This window comes from Tenrec ecaudatus, chromosome 1 (assembly GCF_050624435.1).
Source record: "Tenrec ecaudatus isolate mTenEca1 chromosome 1, mTenEca1.hap1, whole genome shotgun sequence".
Lineage (NCBI taxonomy): Eukaryota > Metazoa > Chordata > Mammalia > Afrosoricida > Tenrecidae > Tenrec > Tenrec ecaudatus.
Genome location: NC_134530.1, coordinates 246,859,292 through 246,879,762, shown reverse-complemented (window position 1 = coordinate 246,879,762; position 20,471 = coordinate 246,859,292). Strand labels below are relative to the sequence as shown.

At 40.9% G+C, this 20,471-nt stretch overlaps 1 protein-coding gene and 1 non-coding gene across 3 annotated transcripts in view; both read left to right on the top strand.

The window, feature by feature from the left end:
• The window catches only part of NVL (nuclear VCP like), a 157,360-nt gene that overhangs the window by 115,955 nt on the left and 20,934 nt on the right, over nt 1–20,471 (top strand). For both annotated transcript variants that reach the window (XM_075530690.1, XM_075530682.1), the window contains exon 19: nt 4,471–4,577. In XM_075530690.1, coding sequence (XP_075386805.1) covers nt 4,471–4,577 — 107 coding nt within the window. The remainder of the gene's footprint in view (nt 1–4,470; nt 4,578–20,471) is intronic.
• Nucleotides 7,443–7,633, top strand: LOC142438070 (U2 spliceosomal RNA). Its single transcript, XR_012782535.1, has one exon. It is a non-coding gene; the product is annotated as a U2 spliceosomal RNA (small nuclear RNA).

Below are 20,471 nucleotides of genomic sequence, written 5' to 3'. Positions count from 1 at the left end.
TAAGAAATTAGTGCCTAAGTCAAGGTTATAAAGAGTGACTTCTGTGCTTTCTTCATACATTTTTATAGTTTTAGCACATATTTTGGACTGTGATCCATTTTGAGTTAATTTCTGAGGAAGGGTCCAAATTCATCCTATGGGATGTGGATATCCAGTTCTCTCAGCACCAATCAAGTAGCCTATTGTCTTTCCTACTGAATTGTCTTAGCACTTTTAACAAAAACAGAAGGTGTACTTGAAAATATTTTGCCAAGTGAAATTGGTCACAAAAGGACAGATATATGATTCAATGTACTTAAACTCTCAATAATTAGCAAATGTGTAGAGACAAAAGTTTATCAGTGGTTACTAAGAGTAGATGGAATGAAAGGGAAAAGGTAGAGTCACTGAGCTTCTTTAAAATATTATGGGAAAGTTAAGAAATTGATAGATGTTAATAATTGAGAACATGATAAACATAACTAGTGGTATCCAGTGTGCATGTGAAGAATGTTGAAATGAAAAACAATTTGTTACATGTAACGGGGACTTCTAAAACTCAATGGGAATATTAAATTAGCAAATAATGGAATTTTTCTTCAAATGTTTTAAAGTTCCCTCATAATACCATAATAAAGAAAAAAAGTTGAAAGTTCTTTTGTAACAACAATATAATGTTTTCCTAAAGTAGAAAGTACTACCATGAACTCTTATTATAAAAGTTATGTAGAGTAAGATGTACTTTTTCATTAACTGGTAAGAGGGAGAGTTCTTCAGACAACTGTCTTATCTGTGTCAGTGCATTTGGTCTTTAAAACATTGGATTAAAAAATGGGATTATTGCTTTTTGTTTGTTCGTTTTAACGGCATACAGCATGTAATTCACATACAATTCAGTAGTTGAGTCATTAAGAAGAGTTGTACAATTATCATCATAATCCATTTTAGAACATTTTGGGGGTGTACTCATGGTTAATTGGCTTTCCACTTCCCCACAAACTCCCTATCATATCCTCAAGAAACCATCGATCCATTTACTCTCTTTAGATTCACCCATCTCAATTTCATATACAGAAAAACTAATAACAATGCACAAAAGAAAAACCTCAATCAGAATAACAGCAGAAAATATGAAAAAGTAGAGCAAATTTAAAATGAGTCCAAAGGTGATGAGCTGTTAAATTTTAACCTAACAGCATCTGTAGTAATCCGCTTTCCACTGCACTCTGCCTGATGACATGGCTTTTCACACCTCCAGTGTATTGTCAGAAAGGATTCACTGGATGATTGGTTAACTTGTGTTTCCCCTCATTTTTCTTTTTAAACTGAAACAAACTTTAAAATGAGTCAAAAGAGAGATAAAATGGTATTACATTTTAACTTAGCTGCATCTGTCATAATTGACTTTACGGTGCTCTCTTATCTGATAAAGTTATTCAGATCCATCGACTCTAGTTAGAGGGGATTCACTGGAAGTTTAAGCTATGTGTGGATCCTGCAAATGGATTTTGAGTTTCCACTGTCTTCCACAGACTTCTGGAAACCAGCTGTTCACTATGTAAGCTCTGATACCATTCCCTGTTTTTGATTTGAATTTTATTATTTACAGTCCTTAGATCACAAGGTTGATGTACTCCTTCCATGTGGATTTAGTTGACACCTCACTTAAATGGCTACTCTTTTGAAAATAAGCCTTTTATGACCCAAGAAGCTATTCTTTCTGGTAGCCAGGCACCATCTAGGTGTCTCTTTTTTTTATTACAAATAAGAATTGTCATTTTGATTTTTCCACTGGAGGATCCTGCCTCTGGCATAATTGTAGTAGTTAGACCAGATGTTGGTGCTAGGTGCTGTTGTCAAGTTGGTTCTGACAGAGCAGAAGGAAACACTACCTGGTCCTGTGCCATCCTCACAATTGTTCTTAGGCTTGAGCCCATTGAGATCAATAACCATCATGTTAGTGGTTTGAACCGTACATGGGGCTTCAAAAAGTTTCGTGGAAATAATAACTGATAAGATAATGGGGATTTTCCCTAAACTTTTTGAAGCACCCTGGTTTATTGCGATGACAGCGTTGATAGGATTTACTAGTGAATTGGATGTGGATGTGAAAAAATGGAATTAAACATTGCGCCCAAGTTTTTGTTTTAAGAACCTGGAAAGAAGAGTTGACGCTAAATGAGATAAACAAAACACTTAATTGCCATAGAATCAATTCCGAGTAAATGGCCTCATCTTTCTTCTGACTGACCAAACTAGGGAAGGAAAGGTCAGAATTTCACTCTTGAATATGTGGAGTTTAAGACACACCTGTGTTCGTATGGAGTTGTTGGGTAAGAAGCTAGGTGAATGAACGAGTAGAGTAAATGACAGTGTGGTAGTTTAGTGAGCCAGCCTCTTACATTGCAGACTCTCCATTCCTTGGGCACTTCTCTTCATATTTAAGATATTCTGAAGTGCAGAGGGAGGCCTTAGTAATTCATTGGTAGAATTCTCGACTTCCATGTGGGAAACATGTGTTCGTTTTCCAGCCAGCCCGTCTCAGATACAGCCAGCACCAGAACTATTGCTGCGATGCTGAGTAGGTTCAAGGGAAGCTTCCAAAGGCAGGTTTGGAAAAAAGGCCTGGCAACCTACCTCTGAAAATCAGCCAATCAAAAGCCCTATAGATCACAACAGCCCAATCTCATTGTACATCAGGTATCTGAGTCAGGGCTGACTTGACAGTAGTTAACAACACAAAGTGCAAAAAATCAAATGAGAAGCATGTGAGTTCTGACAGACAGCATGAGATTGCCTTTGAGAAATTATATATGAGAGAATATTGCAGACATCTTTCTCAGACTATAGCTCGAATCATCTAAAGCTAAAGTTTCTATAAAGTACTATGTTAGTCTGGGTGGACGAGAGAAACAAATTCATAGACACACTCATATGTGTATAAGAAAGAGGTTTATATACAAGAGGAATTGAGTATTGCAAAAACATCGCAGCCCAGCCCAGATCGAGTCCATAAGTCTGATATTAGCCTGTATGTCTGATACCAGTCTATGAAGCCCTCTTCAGACTCCTGAAACACATGCAATGATGTTGAATGCAGGAGATCACAGGCCAGGGGGTGCAGTAGTCAGTGGCAGTAGAAGCATCTCAGCGCTGGCAGGGATCTCCATGGGGCTCTTCCAGTTGCCAGGGCAGCATCAGGGTAGGTCCATGTGACTTCCTCCAGCTCCCAGAGCATCGTGTCGTGTGTCTTATTAGCAAAGCGTCTCCAAGGGAGTGAAGTAGTGAGAGACAGTCTCTCCTGCCTCCAAGGAGGAAATACGGGATTTCCCAGAATTCTCCGGAGAAGGCCAGGCCGCACAGAGGCCTCACTGGATATACAATGATGGACAGGCTAGACTCCACCCCTTCACTCTCAATCCTCAAACTGACACCAGATTATGTAACTACCACAGTACTTAGATTGCATTTTATTATAAGTAAAATAAGCGTATAAATAGTAATATCAATGAACTTATTAATTAGATCTTTTAAGGGATTATGAAAGCCTCAAACCATCAGTGCTTTGTAATACTAAGCAGGATTATTTACATCAGATTTCTTTGGGATATTATAGATCTGATTGTAAGGTCTATTTTCCTATATTACAGTTAAGATGTGTTTTCAATGTGTTCACTCTCTTGGTCATGCTTCACCGGTATCTACAAAGTGTATCAAATTGCACGCTCTAAACACATGCAGCTTAGATAGGTCAGTATCTCAGTTGCCATCAATCCCAACTATTAAGGAGCCCGTAGGACAGGGTAGAGCTGCCCCTGTGGGTTTCTGAGACATTAACTCTTTACACGAGTAGAAAGTCTCATTTTTCTCATCAGGAGAAGCTATTAGAAATAAAAGTTTGTATTATGTTCTAACATCTCAAGAGGAATTCTAACAATGTGTCAAACTTTGATAAAATCATTTCAAAAGTATCTAGCCTCCCTGAAGTGATCAAAGTACAACATTAGCAGACTCAAAATTTCAACTTAAAAACGACTAACCGGGAGAAACAGGAAACAGGAAACTGATGACAATGATCGACGTATAAGCCCTCCCCCCTCTCCCCCCATGGGAATGAACAAAATAGGGGCAAAGGGAGTCAGCAGACAGTGAAAGATATGAAAATAATAATAATTTATAATTTATCAGGGTCTACAAGGGTGGGAGGGTGGGGAAGGGAAGGAAAAAAGAGGAGCTAAGGGCTCACATAGAAAATATTTTTAAAGCGATGATGGCAACATATGGACAAATGTTTTTGATACAGTTGATGTATGGATTGTTGTTAGAGCTGTGAGAGACCCCAATACAATGATTTCTGACTAATTCTATTTCTTTCCAGAAGAGTGAATCCATAGTTCAGTCTTAGCAACCTTGTAGGAAACATGGCTTCCATTAGAACACATGGTGAAGAATTACGAGGCATGTAAGTGTTTTCCCTTCCTTTTCCTCTAGACATCATTGACCCAGCAATCCTGCGCCCAGGCCGGCTGGACAAAATGCTCTTTGTGGGCCTGCCACCCCCCGCAGATCGTCTTGCCATCTTACGGACGATTACAAAAGTGAGTCAAGGGAAGCGGGGTGTGTGTGTGTGTGTGTGTGTGTGTGTGTGTGTGTGTGTGTGTCTGTCTGTCTGTCTGTCTGTCTGTCTGTCTGTCTAGCTCTAGATCACAGCAGCTAGTAACTTCAGATGGTTCACTTTCCGTATGTCCTCAGCCTGGACCGCTCGCTATCTCTAAAAGGAGACAAGGAACTTTTTAGCTTGAAAAGACTGTCCAGCCTCATTTTTGCTTGCTTAAAATAAAGCTAATTTAATGGGGAATGTTTGACATTAAATTCTTGACTGTTACATTTTAAATATCAGTCTGATTAGATTTTCTGTTCTTTTAGCTCTTTGATTATTAACTTTAGACACCTTTCTTTTAGAGTGTGTTTTGAAATGGAATAGAAACTTTGAATTTTGAAGCTGCTATGTAGAATTCTGTCATCCATGTTAGTATATGCTAACTTCTAAGATATATGTACAGTTTTATTGTTATTGTAAAAACAATATGTATGCATTCAAAATACCAAAAATTTACATTTTACTTATTTATTTTTTAAATTTTCTTACTTGATATAAAGAAAGAAAGAACTTATTCTAAATTGTTTTATTGTAAAAAAGTATACATTATTAACACTCAGGCCAAACATCTTTCCCAAAACATTTATGCAATATAATTGCACGAACATGAGAAGGATAAGCCTCTAATACATTACTTAAAGTTAATTTTATTTGAAAGATATAGGAATTAATTTAATTTCTAGTAGATGCTTCTCCATAAAACACATTCTTTTCAAAATAATTTTTCTCTTTTTTTAATAAATCATTTTATTAGGAACTCTTAAAGGTCTTATCACAATCCATACATCAACTGGATCAAGTACATTTGTACATATGTTGCCATCATCCTTTTCAAAACATTTTCTTCTACTTGAGCCCTTGGTATCAGCACCTCTTTTTTCCCTCTCCCTTCCCCATCCTCCAAAAAATCATAATCCTAAAGGTTTAACAACAACAACAAAGATCAGGAAAGCCAATAAGCCGGCTGAAGACATTATTACTTTCAAGTGCACATTTAAGTTTAGTCCACATAAGTTTTACTCTCTGTTATGGAAATAAGATAAGTTAGCATTTTTATACTTTCTCTCCTTTACTTCCCATTTTTTAGCTCCCTGTATATATTGCCTTTGTCTTTCAAATAATCTGGTTAATAGTCATCCTCTTTATTTCCTTTTTAAAGATATACAGTGAACACAGCCACCACTTTTGTCACCCTTTTTAAGTATTTCCTGAATTTTAAAATTTTTGATTCATCTTTCAGATGACTATATTTTATCAGTAAGTATCTTCTATTTATTAATAGCTTATTCATCTATATTCCTCAAGTTATTTTTATGATTGAAAATGCCTACCTTTGTCTTTATATATTAGTGATAGCTTTTTGAACTGAACTGGGTATACTTTGTCCTTTTATTTCTTTCCTCCTATTATTTTTTTCCTCCTGTTATTAATATGCTTTTTTTCCAAGTTGATAGTTGCCTATCCATACTCTCTGTTAGTGGAAGTGTTCTCTACCTCCTCTATTACTATACCAAAAACTAATTTTCTACCCTTACAGTTACAATTAGAAGTCTGCTTTTGTCCACATTTCTGTCCTTTGGGTAGCCAAGGTACCAAGCTGGTGTTGAGTTCACCCTGGTGAAGGGATATGACCAGCTTCCCTTCTCACTGAGATCCAGTAAACTGTCCCTGTATGCAGATTATAACTGTATTACCGTGGGCTAGGAGAGCGCAAGCCTGAGGAGCTCTCGTCGATTCTTATGAAATTTCTTGATGGTGTACCTGAGGGTTTTTCTCTTAGCTTTTCCTGGGAGTATCTTCTCCCCAGCTGCTTCTTTCCAGATTGGCATGTTCGTGGATATTCACAAGATGTTGTGAGCTCACCTTTTTTTTTTCTTGCTTGGCACCTACTTTCAATCAAACTGATAAATGATTTAACTTTATATATTTTTAGTGTTTTCTTTCATTGTGGCAAAGGAAAATTCTGTTATCCTACGTACTGATTCATTATTCAGAACTGTATCCAGAAGTAGCCATAATGCTCCAAAGGAGGAAAAAGCAAGAGTATTTGAAGGACCAGCCTCGTGCTGTGGGGCACCAGAGAAATAGTTTACATTAATTCTGCTGATAAATATTTATTTATGCTCAATCTTGTGTTAGACACTAAGAAGTTAGAGGGGAGAAAATGAGATAATCAAGAGGAAAAGAGTCATGCAACAATTAAGTGCCTTTTGTAATTAGAGAAATTTAGGGACATCTAGGAAAGTCATTCACTTCAGTTTCTAGGAATTCTGTGCTATGTACCCAATATAGCTCTACTGAGGAGCCCTGGGTACACATAATGATGGTTGGGTGGTGGGTGTGCCTTTCCTTAAAGCTGCTTGGAAAAGCCAGGGAAGTCTTGTTAAAGGTAGAGTTGGCTTGGCACATGAGCCGAGGGTGAACATTCTAGGCAGCATGTAGGCACTGACCTGAGAAAGCTTGCATCATCAGTGTTGCTCAAGGAAGCGTCTGCGCTGTTTTGGTCAGCACAAGGGAGGTCAGACTGGGCCTGATATGCCATACACAGGAAGGTCAGTTTGGTCCTACCAGTAGTGGGAAGCCATTGAAAATGTGGAGCATGGAAGAAACACCATCAGCTTCAGGCTCACTGGTAGCAGTAATAAAAGGTAGTCAGAAGGAAGGTGAAACTAAAAACTATAAAATTAAGACTATATCCGGAGACTAAGGAGCCCCGTGGCATTGTGGGCTAGGCGATTCAAACTCGCCAGGTGCTTTGTGAGAGAAAGATGGGGTTGCCTGCTCCCATAAAAACTGTCTACCTATCGCTTCTCTGCCTTTTGGCTAAGATCAAATGTAGTATCTGTTGTTATCAGTTTAATATCTGATAGGCCCTCTATCCGAGGACAATATATTAAATGGATTTTTGGAGCAGGGAGATGCACTAGGAGATTGCTCTGTCCACCCCACATATCGACTTGGTATTGCAGTACCTCCAGGAACAGTGCACCCCCTTGGGGAAAAGTTTTTTTAAAAATTAAAACAAAAACTTACCACCTGGGATAACTCTCTACGGGGTCACTGAGAGTCAGAGTCAACTCTGTGGCAATGGTTTTGGTTTATCAGGGACTAGAAAAGAAGATATAGATCTGGGAGCTGAATAATGGTTTTAATTAGCCAGACACTGGATTAACTTTGGAATTGGGGCTAAGGAAAGTGATGATCTTTCAATTCTGGCAACTGAATAGATGATAATGTCCACCACGATAACGAGTCTAGGAGCAAGAAAATGAGGCGATTTTTTGAGTTTCAGGTGCCCACGCACTACACAGGTGGAGACATCTGGCAGGAAGTTGGTTCTATAAGCAGCGAATTTAGGAGAATCCGCTGGCTGGATTATCCTTTTGGTTGTCGTCAGCACATAGCTGGTGATCAGAGCCATGAAAATGCATTGCTTTATTTAACTCTGCTTCTCACCCGTGGGAGAGATTTTTAAAAAATCATTTTATTGGGGGCTTGTACAACTCTTATCACAATCCATACATCCATCCATTGTGTCAAGCACATTTGTACAGTTGTTGTCATCATCATTCTCAAAACATTTGCTTTCTCCTTGAGCCCTTGGTATCAACGCCTCATTTTCCCCTCCCTCCCACTCTCCCCTCCCTCATGAACCCTTGATAATTTAAAAATTATTATTTTGTCATATCTTATATTGTCCCACATCTCCCTTCAACCACTTTTCTGTTGTGTGTCCCCCAGGGAGGAAGTTATGTGTAGATCCTTGTAATTGGTTCCCCCTTTCCACCCACCCTCCTGTGAGAGATTTTTATTACTGTGGAAACTTCTGCATGTCACTGGAGTGGGAGCAGGAAGAAATAATGCAGCCAAACATCCTAGGTTGCATAGAACAGTTGCACAAGAAGGCACTACTCAACTCTAATACAAAGAAAACAAAATCATGACAGTTGAATCAGTAAACATTCAGATGAACAGAAAAGATTAAAGTTGTTAAGAATATATTTTACTCGGATCCACAAACAATGCCCATGAAAGCAACAGTCAAGAAATTTAGTGTTGTACTGCATTGAGCTGCTCCATAAATTCTTCTTTAAAATATTTAAAAACAAGGATGTCACTTTAGGGACTAATGTGTGCCTAACCCAACCCACATTTTCAGTCACATCTAGGCTTTCAAAGGAACTTTGGTAGCATTGGGCTGCTAACCGCACAGGGTGAGCAATTTGAAACCACCCGTGATTCCACAGGAGAAAGATGAGGTTTCTTACACTGATAGCGTTACAGTCTCAGAAACTTTTAAAGGGGCGACTTTACTCTATCCTATTGGGTTGCCATGAGTCAGAATCTACTCAATGGCAGTTTAGTTTGGGATATGCATATAAAAGCTGAACATTGACTAAGAAAAAACAAAAGAATTATGCCTTTATACCTTTGAATTATAGTATTGGTGAAGAATATTGGGTATGCCATTGTCTTCCAGCAGAAAAGACACATCTGTCTTAGAAAAAGTACAGCCAGAGTGCCCCTCAGAACCCAAGATTTCAACTCCTGTACTATGGGCGTGTTGTCAGGAGGGATCAGTCCATGAAGAAGGACACCATATGCATGAAATCCTTCAAAAATAATAACAGGAGTAATGGTTCCCTGAGGGTACGGAAAGAGAGGCAGGGAGGGGGAACTGATAACTGTGATGACGATATAACGCACTGGAGGGGAACTAATAATAGGATTGCAGGGGAATGGACACATTGGCTGGAGTAAGATATAGGAGGGCGGAAAACTAATATAAATATTTAATATAATAACAAAGGTTCTTGGGGAGGGTGGACACAAGGAGCTGATATCTTTTTTTTAAATCATTTTATTGGAGCTCATACAACACTTATCACAATCCATACATACATCAATTGAGTAGAGCACCCTTATACTTTGGTTGCCCTCATCATTCTCAAAATTCGCCTTCCTCTTGGGTTCCTGGAATCAGCTCATTTTCCTTTTTCCCTCCCCCTCCCTTTCCGCTGCCCCCTCCCTCATGAACCCTTAATAATTTATAAATTATTTTTTATCTTATTTTACACTGCCTGATGTCTCCCTTTACCCACTTTCCTGTTGCCCATCCCCCACAGAGGAGGTTATATGTAGATCCCCAAGATCGGTTCCCGCTTTCTAACCCCCCTTCCCTCCCAGTATCGCCACTCTCACCATTGGTCCTGAGGGGTTCTTCTGTCCTAGATTCCCTGTGTTTCCAGATCCCAACTGTACCAGGAGCTGATGTCTAAGAGTGCAAGAAGAAAATGTTTGGGAAATGATGGTGGCAACAATTGTACAATCATGCTTGATCTAATTGAACTATGGATCTCTGGATTGTTATAATATCTGTAAGAGATACCAATAAAAATGGGGGGTGGCATCATAGTTGGTAAAACAGAGGGTCAGTGGTAAAACAGGGTCAGTCAAAAAGAGGAAGATTTCCAACAACGCACTCAAACATAGCTATGAGTCTGAGAATGACGCAAGACTGGTAGTGTTTCTTTCTGTGGTGCTTGAGATCACTGTGAATGGAAGCCAACTTGATGGCACCTAATAACAAAAGTAAACAATGCTGAGGTTAAAAACCCTTGTTGAGTTATGTGCTTATTTCTTTTGCATCCAACTAGGTTTAATGAGGAAGGCACCTCTCCCCTTCCTTCGCTATCATTAAGAGCTATGATTTGTTACTGTTATTAGAAACCATGATAGTGAGTTGTTTTCTTTGGTTTCTGTAAATTATATATATATATATATATATATACACACACACACACATACATGCACAGATAACATATGGACACATATATAAATCCAACTTGTTTCCATATATTTTCTGTGGTCAAAGTGATATAATGATAATGCTTTCCCATTGGTCCTCTAATTTAATCACTAAAGTTAAACATTAGAGTACTATTGATTTCTGTATACATGCCAAACATGAGATCTGCAGTGTTATGGGTCTTCTAGATTTAAGCCGTTTGTATTTTACTGTGTAATGCATTACTGAACAACTTTTCGCTTCCCTCATGTGGAATTTCAACCCTAAATGATCAGCTCTCAGACCAAGGGAAGTATTCAAAATACCTCATTTTAAAGATAAGATGATTAAGAAAACAAGATAATAAAATGTTAGCTTGAAATGAATAATCTTTTACTTAGTAAACAAGTAGCTACTATAAACTATATATACTACATATGTACTTGATTTTGTGTATATTATAGGGAAACCAAGAATACATGAGATAGCGCATAAATGTTGTACAACAACCACAAATATTAATTTATTCCTGAAGTAGAGATTTTTTTTAAAAGCAGGGACTACTGATCCCCTTTGGGGGTTGAACGCCCAATTCATAACAGTAGCAAAATTACAGTTATGAAGTAGCAACAAAAGTAATTTTATGGTTGGGGGGGGTCACCACAACATGAGGAACTGTATTAAAGGGCTGCGGCATTAGAAAGGTTGAGAACCACTGGCCTCAAGGTTTCCATCCATATAAAGAAATATGAGGGGAAAATCCAAGGATAAAAAAGTGATACCCTACTAATAGAACTTGCTTCTCTGGAGAATAAGAGTATAGAGTTTTTGTTCTTACTTTGTCAGATGGCTCCAGCCCAGGTCCACCAGGAGCCCATTGCCATTGAATTAGTTAAGCTGACTAATCTTCAGTGAGGGTGCAGCACACACCCTGGAGAGAACTTTAGGGTGTCTCAGTAAGAGGTGTAAGAAGGACTTACACAGCATGGATTTTTGTTGTTTATTGGAAAGGGTTTCGGGAAGCTAAACTTGATAGAGATCAGTGTTTACTTACATTGGCCAGGACTGGGGTGGGGGTAGGGAGGGGTTTAATCCTTCTTGTGCCTTGGGTAATGTTTGCATTTCATCTGTGTTGAGGCATGATGACCGCGTGGTTTTGTCCTGATTCCCCATACCCATAGACCTGGCCTTGTCTCATGTTGATGGTCTCTGAAATTGTGTCTGACTAATAGGAAAACACCAAGAGCAGGCAAGTGGGGGCAGGTCAGTTCCTGGGGGTCAGAGGCTGCTTTCCTGTCTCGGCTGTTGTATGCTTTTCTGTAGTTCCAGATTTTCTTCACTAGCAGATGCGATTCTTTCCATTCAGACGAGGTGGGGAGGGGAGGATCCTTATTTGGCAGAAAGGAGGGTGAAGGAGGAAGGGCGTAGAAATAAATAGAAGAGCGCCCCTGCAGCTCCATGCACCACGTTATGCATGTAGGAGAAAACATTTTGCGAGAGAAATCAGTTTAGGTCTAAGCACAGCCTTTTGTAGGGTTGTGGTCTGATGTTGCCCAGTCAGCTTTCTGCATCTGTGCTAAAGGTAGAGGAGCGCTTTTTCACATTGGTCTCTTAACTTTGGAATGCATCTTTGCTTATATTGCAACGTTGTGTCATCTCAGGCTCAGTGTTGCTGAGCAGACCTGCTCAGGAGGCGGATCTGCAGCATCTTTCCATCTTCTCCTCATCTGCCCACGCCTGGTCTGGAAGCCCTCTGAAGAGGCCTGTGCTCTGTGCTTTTCACCTCCTTTTCGCCCCTCTTCCCTCCAGAGGCTGGGATGCTTTAAAAGAAATCATTTTATTAGGGGCTCATACAACTCTTATCACAGTCCACACGTACATCAATTGTGTGAAGCACATTTGTACATTCATTGCCCTCATCATTCTCAGAACATTTGCTTTCCATGTAAGTTCCTGGCATCAGCTCCTCATTTTTCCCCTCCCTCCCCTATGCCCCCTCACTCATGAGCCCCAGATAATTTATAAATTATTATTTTGTCGTATCTTGCCCTGTCCGACATCTCCCTTCACCCATTTTTCTGTTGTCCATCCCCCAGGGAGAAGGTTATAGGTAGATCCTTGTAATCGGTTCCTCCTTTCCACCCCACCCTCCCTCCACTGGTCCTGAAGGGATCATCTGTCCTGGATTCCCTGTGTTTCCAGTTCCTATGTGTACCAGTGTGCATCCTCTGGTCTAGCTGGATTTGTAAGGTAGAATTGGGATCATGATAGTGGGCTGGAGGAAGCATTTAGGAACTAGAGGAAAGTTGTATGTTTCATCATTGCTACACTGCACCCTGACTGGCTTGTCTCCTCCCCGGTGGGATGCTTTTTTAACAACAAAAAATGATGTTTATTGATGCTAGAATCTAAAGCTGGTAGAAGGAGAGGAAGCAAAATCTCTTAGTGTCTTTTACTAGTTGCTGTCAGGTCAGTTCCAACTCTTGGCAACCCCTTGTGTCAAAGTAGAACTGTTCTCCTTAGCTGTGGGGCAGAGGCTCAGCTTTGCTCAAGCTAAGATGCTGCTTGTCTTTGGCTTCTGTGTAGTAAGTTTTACAACAATTGATGTGCCCTGTGACTTTGAGGCTACACCTGAGCATTTGTCCCAAGATGGGGCTGGCCAAACGAGACATGGCTAGTATCCACTAGCCTTAAACTAACAATCAAACAACCCCACCCTGACTCCCATCAAGGCGATTCCTACTCAGAGTGGCCCTATCAGACAGGGCAGAACTGTCCCTGTGGGATTCTAAGACCGTAAGTCTTTTTGGGAGCAGCAAGGCTCATCTTCCTCTAGCGGAGCTGCTGGTGGGTTCAAACTGCTGACTCTCTGCTTAGTAGCCCAACTCATCCACCACTATGCCACCAGGGCTCCTCAAGTAGCCTTAGGAGGCATGGCTTAGCCTGTCATGCAGCTCTGCCCGATAAAGGACAGAAGCCTCAGGCTCAGTAAGTTTCCTGATCCAGAGCGACAATAAGGTAAGACACCTTCTGATATTAGATCACGGGCTTTCCTCACCCTTGTGTCTCCTATGACGGACGGAGTTATTTTAGCTCTGGGTGCCTACAAGTCTGAGAGACAACGGGGGTGCTGTTTGGGAAGCGGATGTGAGAAATGATGGCGTGGGAAAGCAGGCTTATACTTCATCTCTCCAGCTTGTGAGACTCAGCTTGTGACATTTTCATCCACAAAGTTTTCCATGGCTGCTCTTTTGGGAAGCATTTCTTCAAGCCTGTCTTCCAAGATGCCTCTCAATAGAATTGCTACCCTCTCAGTCCGCAGCATGCTTCTGGAGCCCAGCCTTCCTAAAATTAGGGTGAGCAATGACCTCCTACTCTTTCTGCATGATATCTGCTTCTGCTGTGATAGCACTAAAATCCCTCCCAGACAGGTATTTGTTTTTTGTTTTTCTTCCATTTCTTATAATAAATGCCATTTAAAATATCTCTCTCAACTTGCCAAATGCTGCCAAGATGGTGTTCAGGTGCCTCGTGGAGGTTGGCCAGGTAGCCTTACATCTCCTTCGGGCCTCATGTTGGGAAATGGGTCACAGTTGTGATGTGAGTGATCGGAAGTGGGCTTTGGTCGATAGACCGTGCACTCGGGTAAGGAGGCAGGCCATGCCTTTCGAATGTACGCAGCTCACCGACTTCACCCTCCAGTTCCCACGCAGGGCCCGGCAGAAGAATGTCTGACAAAGCCTGGCGATCAGTCCGAAGTGGGAGACCACGAGATGGGCCCAAAAGCTTGAAGCCAGAGAAGAGAAAGCCATGAGGAGAGGTTTTGATGGTTTCAGAGTCACGAAGGCAAAGGAACCAGCTAATAAAGTATGATGTTAAGAAGCTTCAAAGGGTGGCCCTCCTGACAGCTTCTCCCCGAAAAGCAAGTGTGGTGAAGGGAACAACCGGGGCAACGGCTCCAGCAACGAAGGTGGCCGCGGCCCGCACGGCGCCTCCTGCCCAGAAAGAGAAAGGCGTGGGTCAGAAGGCTGGGCCTGCAAAAGCTCCAGCCCAGGAAACACCTGCTCCAAAGCAACTGGCCCGCATGGAAAGCATAAAAGTAATAAAGTCTCTGTATGCCAAGCTGGGGGGGGGACCTCTCTGAAAAAGCGCTAAAGGATATTTGATGTCACCAAATACTTTGAGATAATAAGTACTTGTCAAATAATGGTAAAAAAAAATCCCACTAAAATTAAAACTCTCAGAATCAATAATGTCCCACAAAACTAAAAACCTTAATGTTAACGCCTCAACTAGAGTCCGTACACGTTCCTTTCCTTTAGTGATGACAATGAAGTTAGTGTTGGAGGGTTTGTGCCGTGGGGTGAGTCCCCATTCAGTGACCCGCCAAGATAAGGTGAGCGACCCCTTACCAGGCTGTCAGAGGACCACATGGGTGATGTTTATTGAAGATTTAAAGGTTTTCTCATGGCATTAATTGTAAGGGTTCATCCGCCCTCCAAAAAAAAATCTAGAGTCTGGGAATTGAAATCTGTTCGACATTTCCTTCCTCACTTTTGATCAGGATTTTAACATTTTTATTGGCACCTAATCCACACATCACACAATTCAATAGTTCAATCACATCAAGACAAATTGTACAGTCATTATCACAATTTTAGAACATCCCTGACCCCATGGTTAAATTACCTTTAAAAGCCCCACGTACCCCTGACCCCATGGTTAAATGACTGTGTAATCACAGTCAGTTCTAGTGTTCCCTCCCGATCACGCTTCTTTAGTGGAATATTTGATCAAAATGTTTAAAACCTGGACACCATCCAGTTCCTAGGGTCTCTTGGCAAGGTAGGTAGTTGTTCATGGAGACAAGTTGTCATCTGCTCCATATCCTCCTCTTCCAGGTGAATAGCTGGAAGCTTTTAAAGCCCCAGTGAACGTAGGACAGATGCTAACTAGACATGTTACTAAGTCAGTCAACTGGGATATTTCATTGACAACTAAACCCCCAAACCAAGGAAGCAAATCCCATGAAGCTGAGTGTACGTAAGCAGCCTCAACAGTGACTTTTCTTATTGTTATAAATATATTTATCACATAATTTTTGCCAATTCAACTTACTTTCAGCAATTAACAATAACCAGCTTTGCAATCTTGCCCTTACGTGGTAAGATTTTGTCATCACTATAAACTGACACTTGGGAGCTGGTGGCATAGGGGTTATGAGTTGGGCTGCGATCTGCATGGTGGGCAGTTCGAAATCACCATCAGCTCCATGGGAGAAAGACTGGGCTTTCTAGTCCTATCAACAGAGTTTTGGAAACTCAGAGGGCTCGGTATGTGTCAGCATTGACTCGGAGACAGTGAGATTATAAATGGAATCTCAGTACCCCATAACCAGTAGTCCCTCTTTTCCTTCTTCCCTTTCACCCCTAGTAACCATGAATAAGCTTTAACCAAGTTTAAAATTGGCATCTATACATTTGCCTACTGTTTTTATATAAGCGGGGCCATGTGATAGTTGCCCTTCTCTGCCCGATGTCTTCCGTTCAGTGTAATGTCTTCAGGCTTCCTCCGTACTGTAGCAGGGATCCAGGTTTCATGTCTGCTACCAGCTGCATGTATTTATGTACCACGGTTTCTTTGTCCATTTGTCTGTTGATGGGCATTTAGTTCTTTTTAACATTTTGGCTAGTGCGGCAGTGAACATTGATGTAAAAATCATGTTTTGAGTCTTTGCTTTTGAGTATATACATAGGAATAATATTTCTAGGTCCTATGAAAGGTTTAATTTTAGTTTGTTTAGAAATTGCCACAATTGTTTCCCACAAATCCACTGCTATTTAGTCCATTTTAATTCAGCAACCCGACCCTATTACAGAGTTTCTGAGATTATAATTCTTTTATATGTGCAGACAGCCTCATTTTTCTCCTGTGGTGGGACTGTTGAGTTTGAAAGGCCGACCTTGCAGTTCACCCATTGTGCCATGAGGGCTCCTTGGTGTATTCCTTGGTATTCCCACCAGCCGTGGATAAAAATTCCAAATTGTCCGCATCCTTGCCAATATTTATTATATTTTCAGGGACTTTGTTTGCTTTTTACCCTAGCCAACCCAGTGAGAGTGACTGTGTCTTACTGTGGTCTTGATTTGCATCTCTGATGGCTATTGGTGCTGAGCATCTGCCATGTGTTTGGTGGCACGCTGAATGCCTTTCTGGTGAAATAGCCATTCAAGCTCAGACAGCATTTTCATTTTACATGCATGACTGGACTTGATCCTTAAAACAGCACTTTGACGTAGACTATCCAAATGTGTGTTACTCCCAGGCTATCTCTCAAAAAAAGCAAGGCAGAGAATTGTGTTCTCAGGCATATGTCCAAGGAGATTGAAAAATGATGAATCCCAGCTTGTTAACATGATTATGTTCATTTTCTTTTTAAGTTGTATAATCAAATGTGAAAGAAAAACCATGGCTGATTCTGAACTCTTATTATGTGACTAGCAATAGATTTGTGTGACTAAAAACCCGTGGTAATTATTGAAATATCAGAAAACCAGTACTTCTCAAATTAGTTCTTCAGCCTGGCTGTTTTACAACATGCAATACACATTAGAGTACAGGACTTTTTTTTTCTATGTTTATGGTTTATTGTGAGGTTTTTTTTTAACAATTTATTGGGGCTCATACAATTCTTATCACAGTTCATACATATACATACATCAATTGTATAAAGCACATCTGTACAGTCTTTGCCCTAATCATTTTTTTCTCCTCTTTTCTTTTTTTACATTTTATTAGGGACTCATACAACTCTTATCACAATCCATACATATACATACATCAGTTGTATAGAGCACATCCATACATTCCCTGCCCCAATCATTCTCAAGGCATTTGCTCTCCACTTAAGCCCCTTGTATCAGGTCCTCTTTTTTTTTTCCCCTCCCTCCCCTTTCCCCCCTCCCTCATGTGCCCTTGGTAATATATACATCGTTATTTTGTCATATCTTGCCCTATCCGGAGTCTCCCTTCCCCCCTTCTCTGCTGTCCCTCTCCCAGGGAAGAGGTCACATGTAGATCCTTGTAATCAGTTCCCCCTTTCCAACCCACTCACCCTCCACTCTCCCAGCATCGTCCCTCACACCCTTGGTCCTGGAGGTATCATCCACCCTGGATTCCCTGTACCTCCAGCCCTCATATGTACCAGTGTACAGCCTCTGTCCTATCCAGGCCTGCAAGGTAGAATTCGGATCATGGTAGTTGGGGGGAGGAAGCATCCAGGATCTGGGGGAAAGCTGTGTTCTTCATCGATACTACCTCACACCCTAATTAACCCATCTCCTCTCCTAAACCCCTCTATGAGGGGGTCTCCATTGGCCGACACTTGGGCCTTGGGTCTCCACTCTGCACATCCCCCTTCATTTAATATGGTACATATATACATATACATATATACATTACACATATATACACATACATACACACACTTATATCTTTTTTTTTTTGCATGATGCCTTATACCTGGTCCCTTGGCACCTCGTGATCGCACTGGCCGGTGTGCTTCTTCCATGTGGGCTTATTTGCTTCTGAGCTAGATGGCCGCTTGTTCACCTTCAAGCCTTTAAGACCCCAGACACTATCTCTTTTGATACCCGGGCACCATCAGCTTTCTTCACCACATTTGCTTATGCACCCATTTGTCTTCAGCGATCTTATCATGGAGGTGTGCAGTCAATGATATGATTTTTTGTTCTTTGATGCCTGGTAACTGATCCCTTTGGGACCACTCGATCACACAGGCTGTGGTGTGTTCTTCCATGTGGACTTTGTTGCTTCTGAGCTAGATGGCTGCTTGTTTATCTTCAAGCCTTTAAGACCCCAGTCACTATCTCTTTTGATAGCCGGGCACCATCAGCTTTCTTCACCACATTTACTTGTTCACCCACTTTGGCTCCAGCCGTTGTGTCGGGAGAGTGAGCATCATAGAGTTCCAATTTAATAAAAGAAGGTATTCATGCATTGAGGGAGTGTTTGAGTAGAGGCCCAAGGTCCTTCCGCCACCTTAATACTTGACCTATAAATATAGACACATAGATCTATTTCCCCATCCTCCTATATATATTTGCATGTACATGTCTTTGTCTAGACCTCCATGAATGCCCTTTGACTCCTAGCTCTTTCCTCCATCTCCCTTGACTTTCCTCCTGCCCTACTACCATGCTTCGTCGCCACCTGGGCTAGAGTATACCTCTTCTCTAAGCAACCTTACCCTTGATCATTTCCCACCAGGCCTTCCACTCCCCCTTCTCTACCATTTGGGGTCCCATGTTTTTCCCTTGTCCCTGGGTTTGTTAACACCACTTCCTTACCCCCCCTACCCCTCCACCCCGTAGTTTTCCTCCAGATAGTTCATCCAGCCTGTCCTATTCAGACAGACCTGTGGAGTCACTAACATGCAAGAAAACAAGACAGAGGAAAACAAAGCAACAGTATACAAACAGACAACAAAACAACAAAAACAAACCACTGACAAATAACAGAACAAAACAGTTCACAAGAGAAAAGCTTGTAGTTAGTTCAGGGATCGTTTGCTGGCCCTTAGGAGGACTTTTTTAGAGGTATATGGAAAAAATCTCCCACTCCCCTGTCCCCTTAGTTCTTTTGGTATAAGCTTTCTGTCATCACCAAATATTTGAGATTTTTTTAAAGTCTTTGCTAAAAGATAAAATAAGTATTAAGAAAAACCTAATTGACATAAAAGGTTCAAAATATTCTATATCCTAGCACTATTTCATTTTATTAAAAGTTCATTTTATTGGGGGCTCTTACAGTTCTATAGCAATCCATACATCAGTTGTATCAGGCATACTTGTACATATGTTGCCATCTTCATTTTCTAGACATTTACTTTCTGTTGAGTTCTTGGTATCAGCTTCTCCCCCACCCCTTGGCACCATGGTGACCCCTTGATAAATTATAAATTATTATTATTTTCATATCTTACACTTACCACTGTCTCCCTTTCCCCATGGATTCTGTTGTTTATCCCCGTGTGTGTGTGTGTGTGTGTGTGTGTGTGTATGGTTATGTGTCAATCATTGTGATTACCTTCCCCTTCCTCCCTTCCTCTCCCACCTTCCCCCAACCCTTTTGGTATCATGATTCCCATTTCATGTTCTGGTTGCCTGTGTCATGAGCTCTTATCCCCTAGCTCTGTACCTGCTAGCATCATCTGAATAAATGATCATCTGAAGTGTTTATATGTTTTGCTTCACAACCTTTAGGTATGCCATTAGATTATTTTCTAATTGTGTCATGAGAATAACAGAATTCCTCTTTTGTTTCACTTCTTTTTTTTCACTTCTTAGTATAGGTAAAACACTTGGTCACATTTCTATTTTAGAAATTATATTTTACTAATCCAGAGAATCCTCAGCCCTTATTTTTACTAATTGGAAACTGATGTTTCTGTCACCTTTCCGGAAGATCCCTATGTTGATACACACAGAGAAGTTTAATTTATTGTTTGGGGAGGGTATGGTATTTTTATTAATTTTAAGCTGTTAATTATTTCTCTAAAAAATGTTTCCCCACCTGATTGGTTTAGTGTGTTCACTTGAACAAAAAGTGCCCTTTGTAGAAACCTGACACAGTTGTTTCCAGTGAAGTCTCCTGGATTTCACTTAGAGAACAGGAAGAGGCCGGCCCGGCGCCCTTAATGGCATCCCTGCCACAGGCACTACGTGCGCCTCTCCGTACCGAGGCGGACTTCTCTCTGAGTGGACGCTGCGGGCAAAGCCCAGAGCTCGGCCATTGTGAGGGCTCAGAAAACGCACTCTTGAAGACACAGTACTTTGTTAACAGAAAGCCCAGCTGAATCTTAGAGTGCAAGGTACACGTTGAGAAGAATAAAAGAATGATCCTTCAGGAAGTCCTCTATGAATTTATTTCTGACAATTGATCTCTTCATTAAAAGAGAACAGTAGGAGGGAGTTTGAGGTTGAATTCTCTGAGAACACACAGAATATAAAGAGAAAAGGTCCA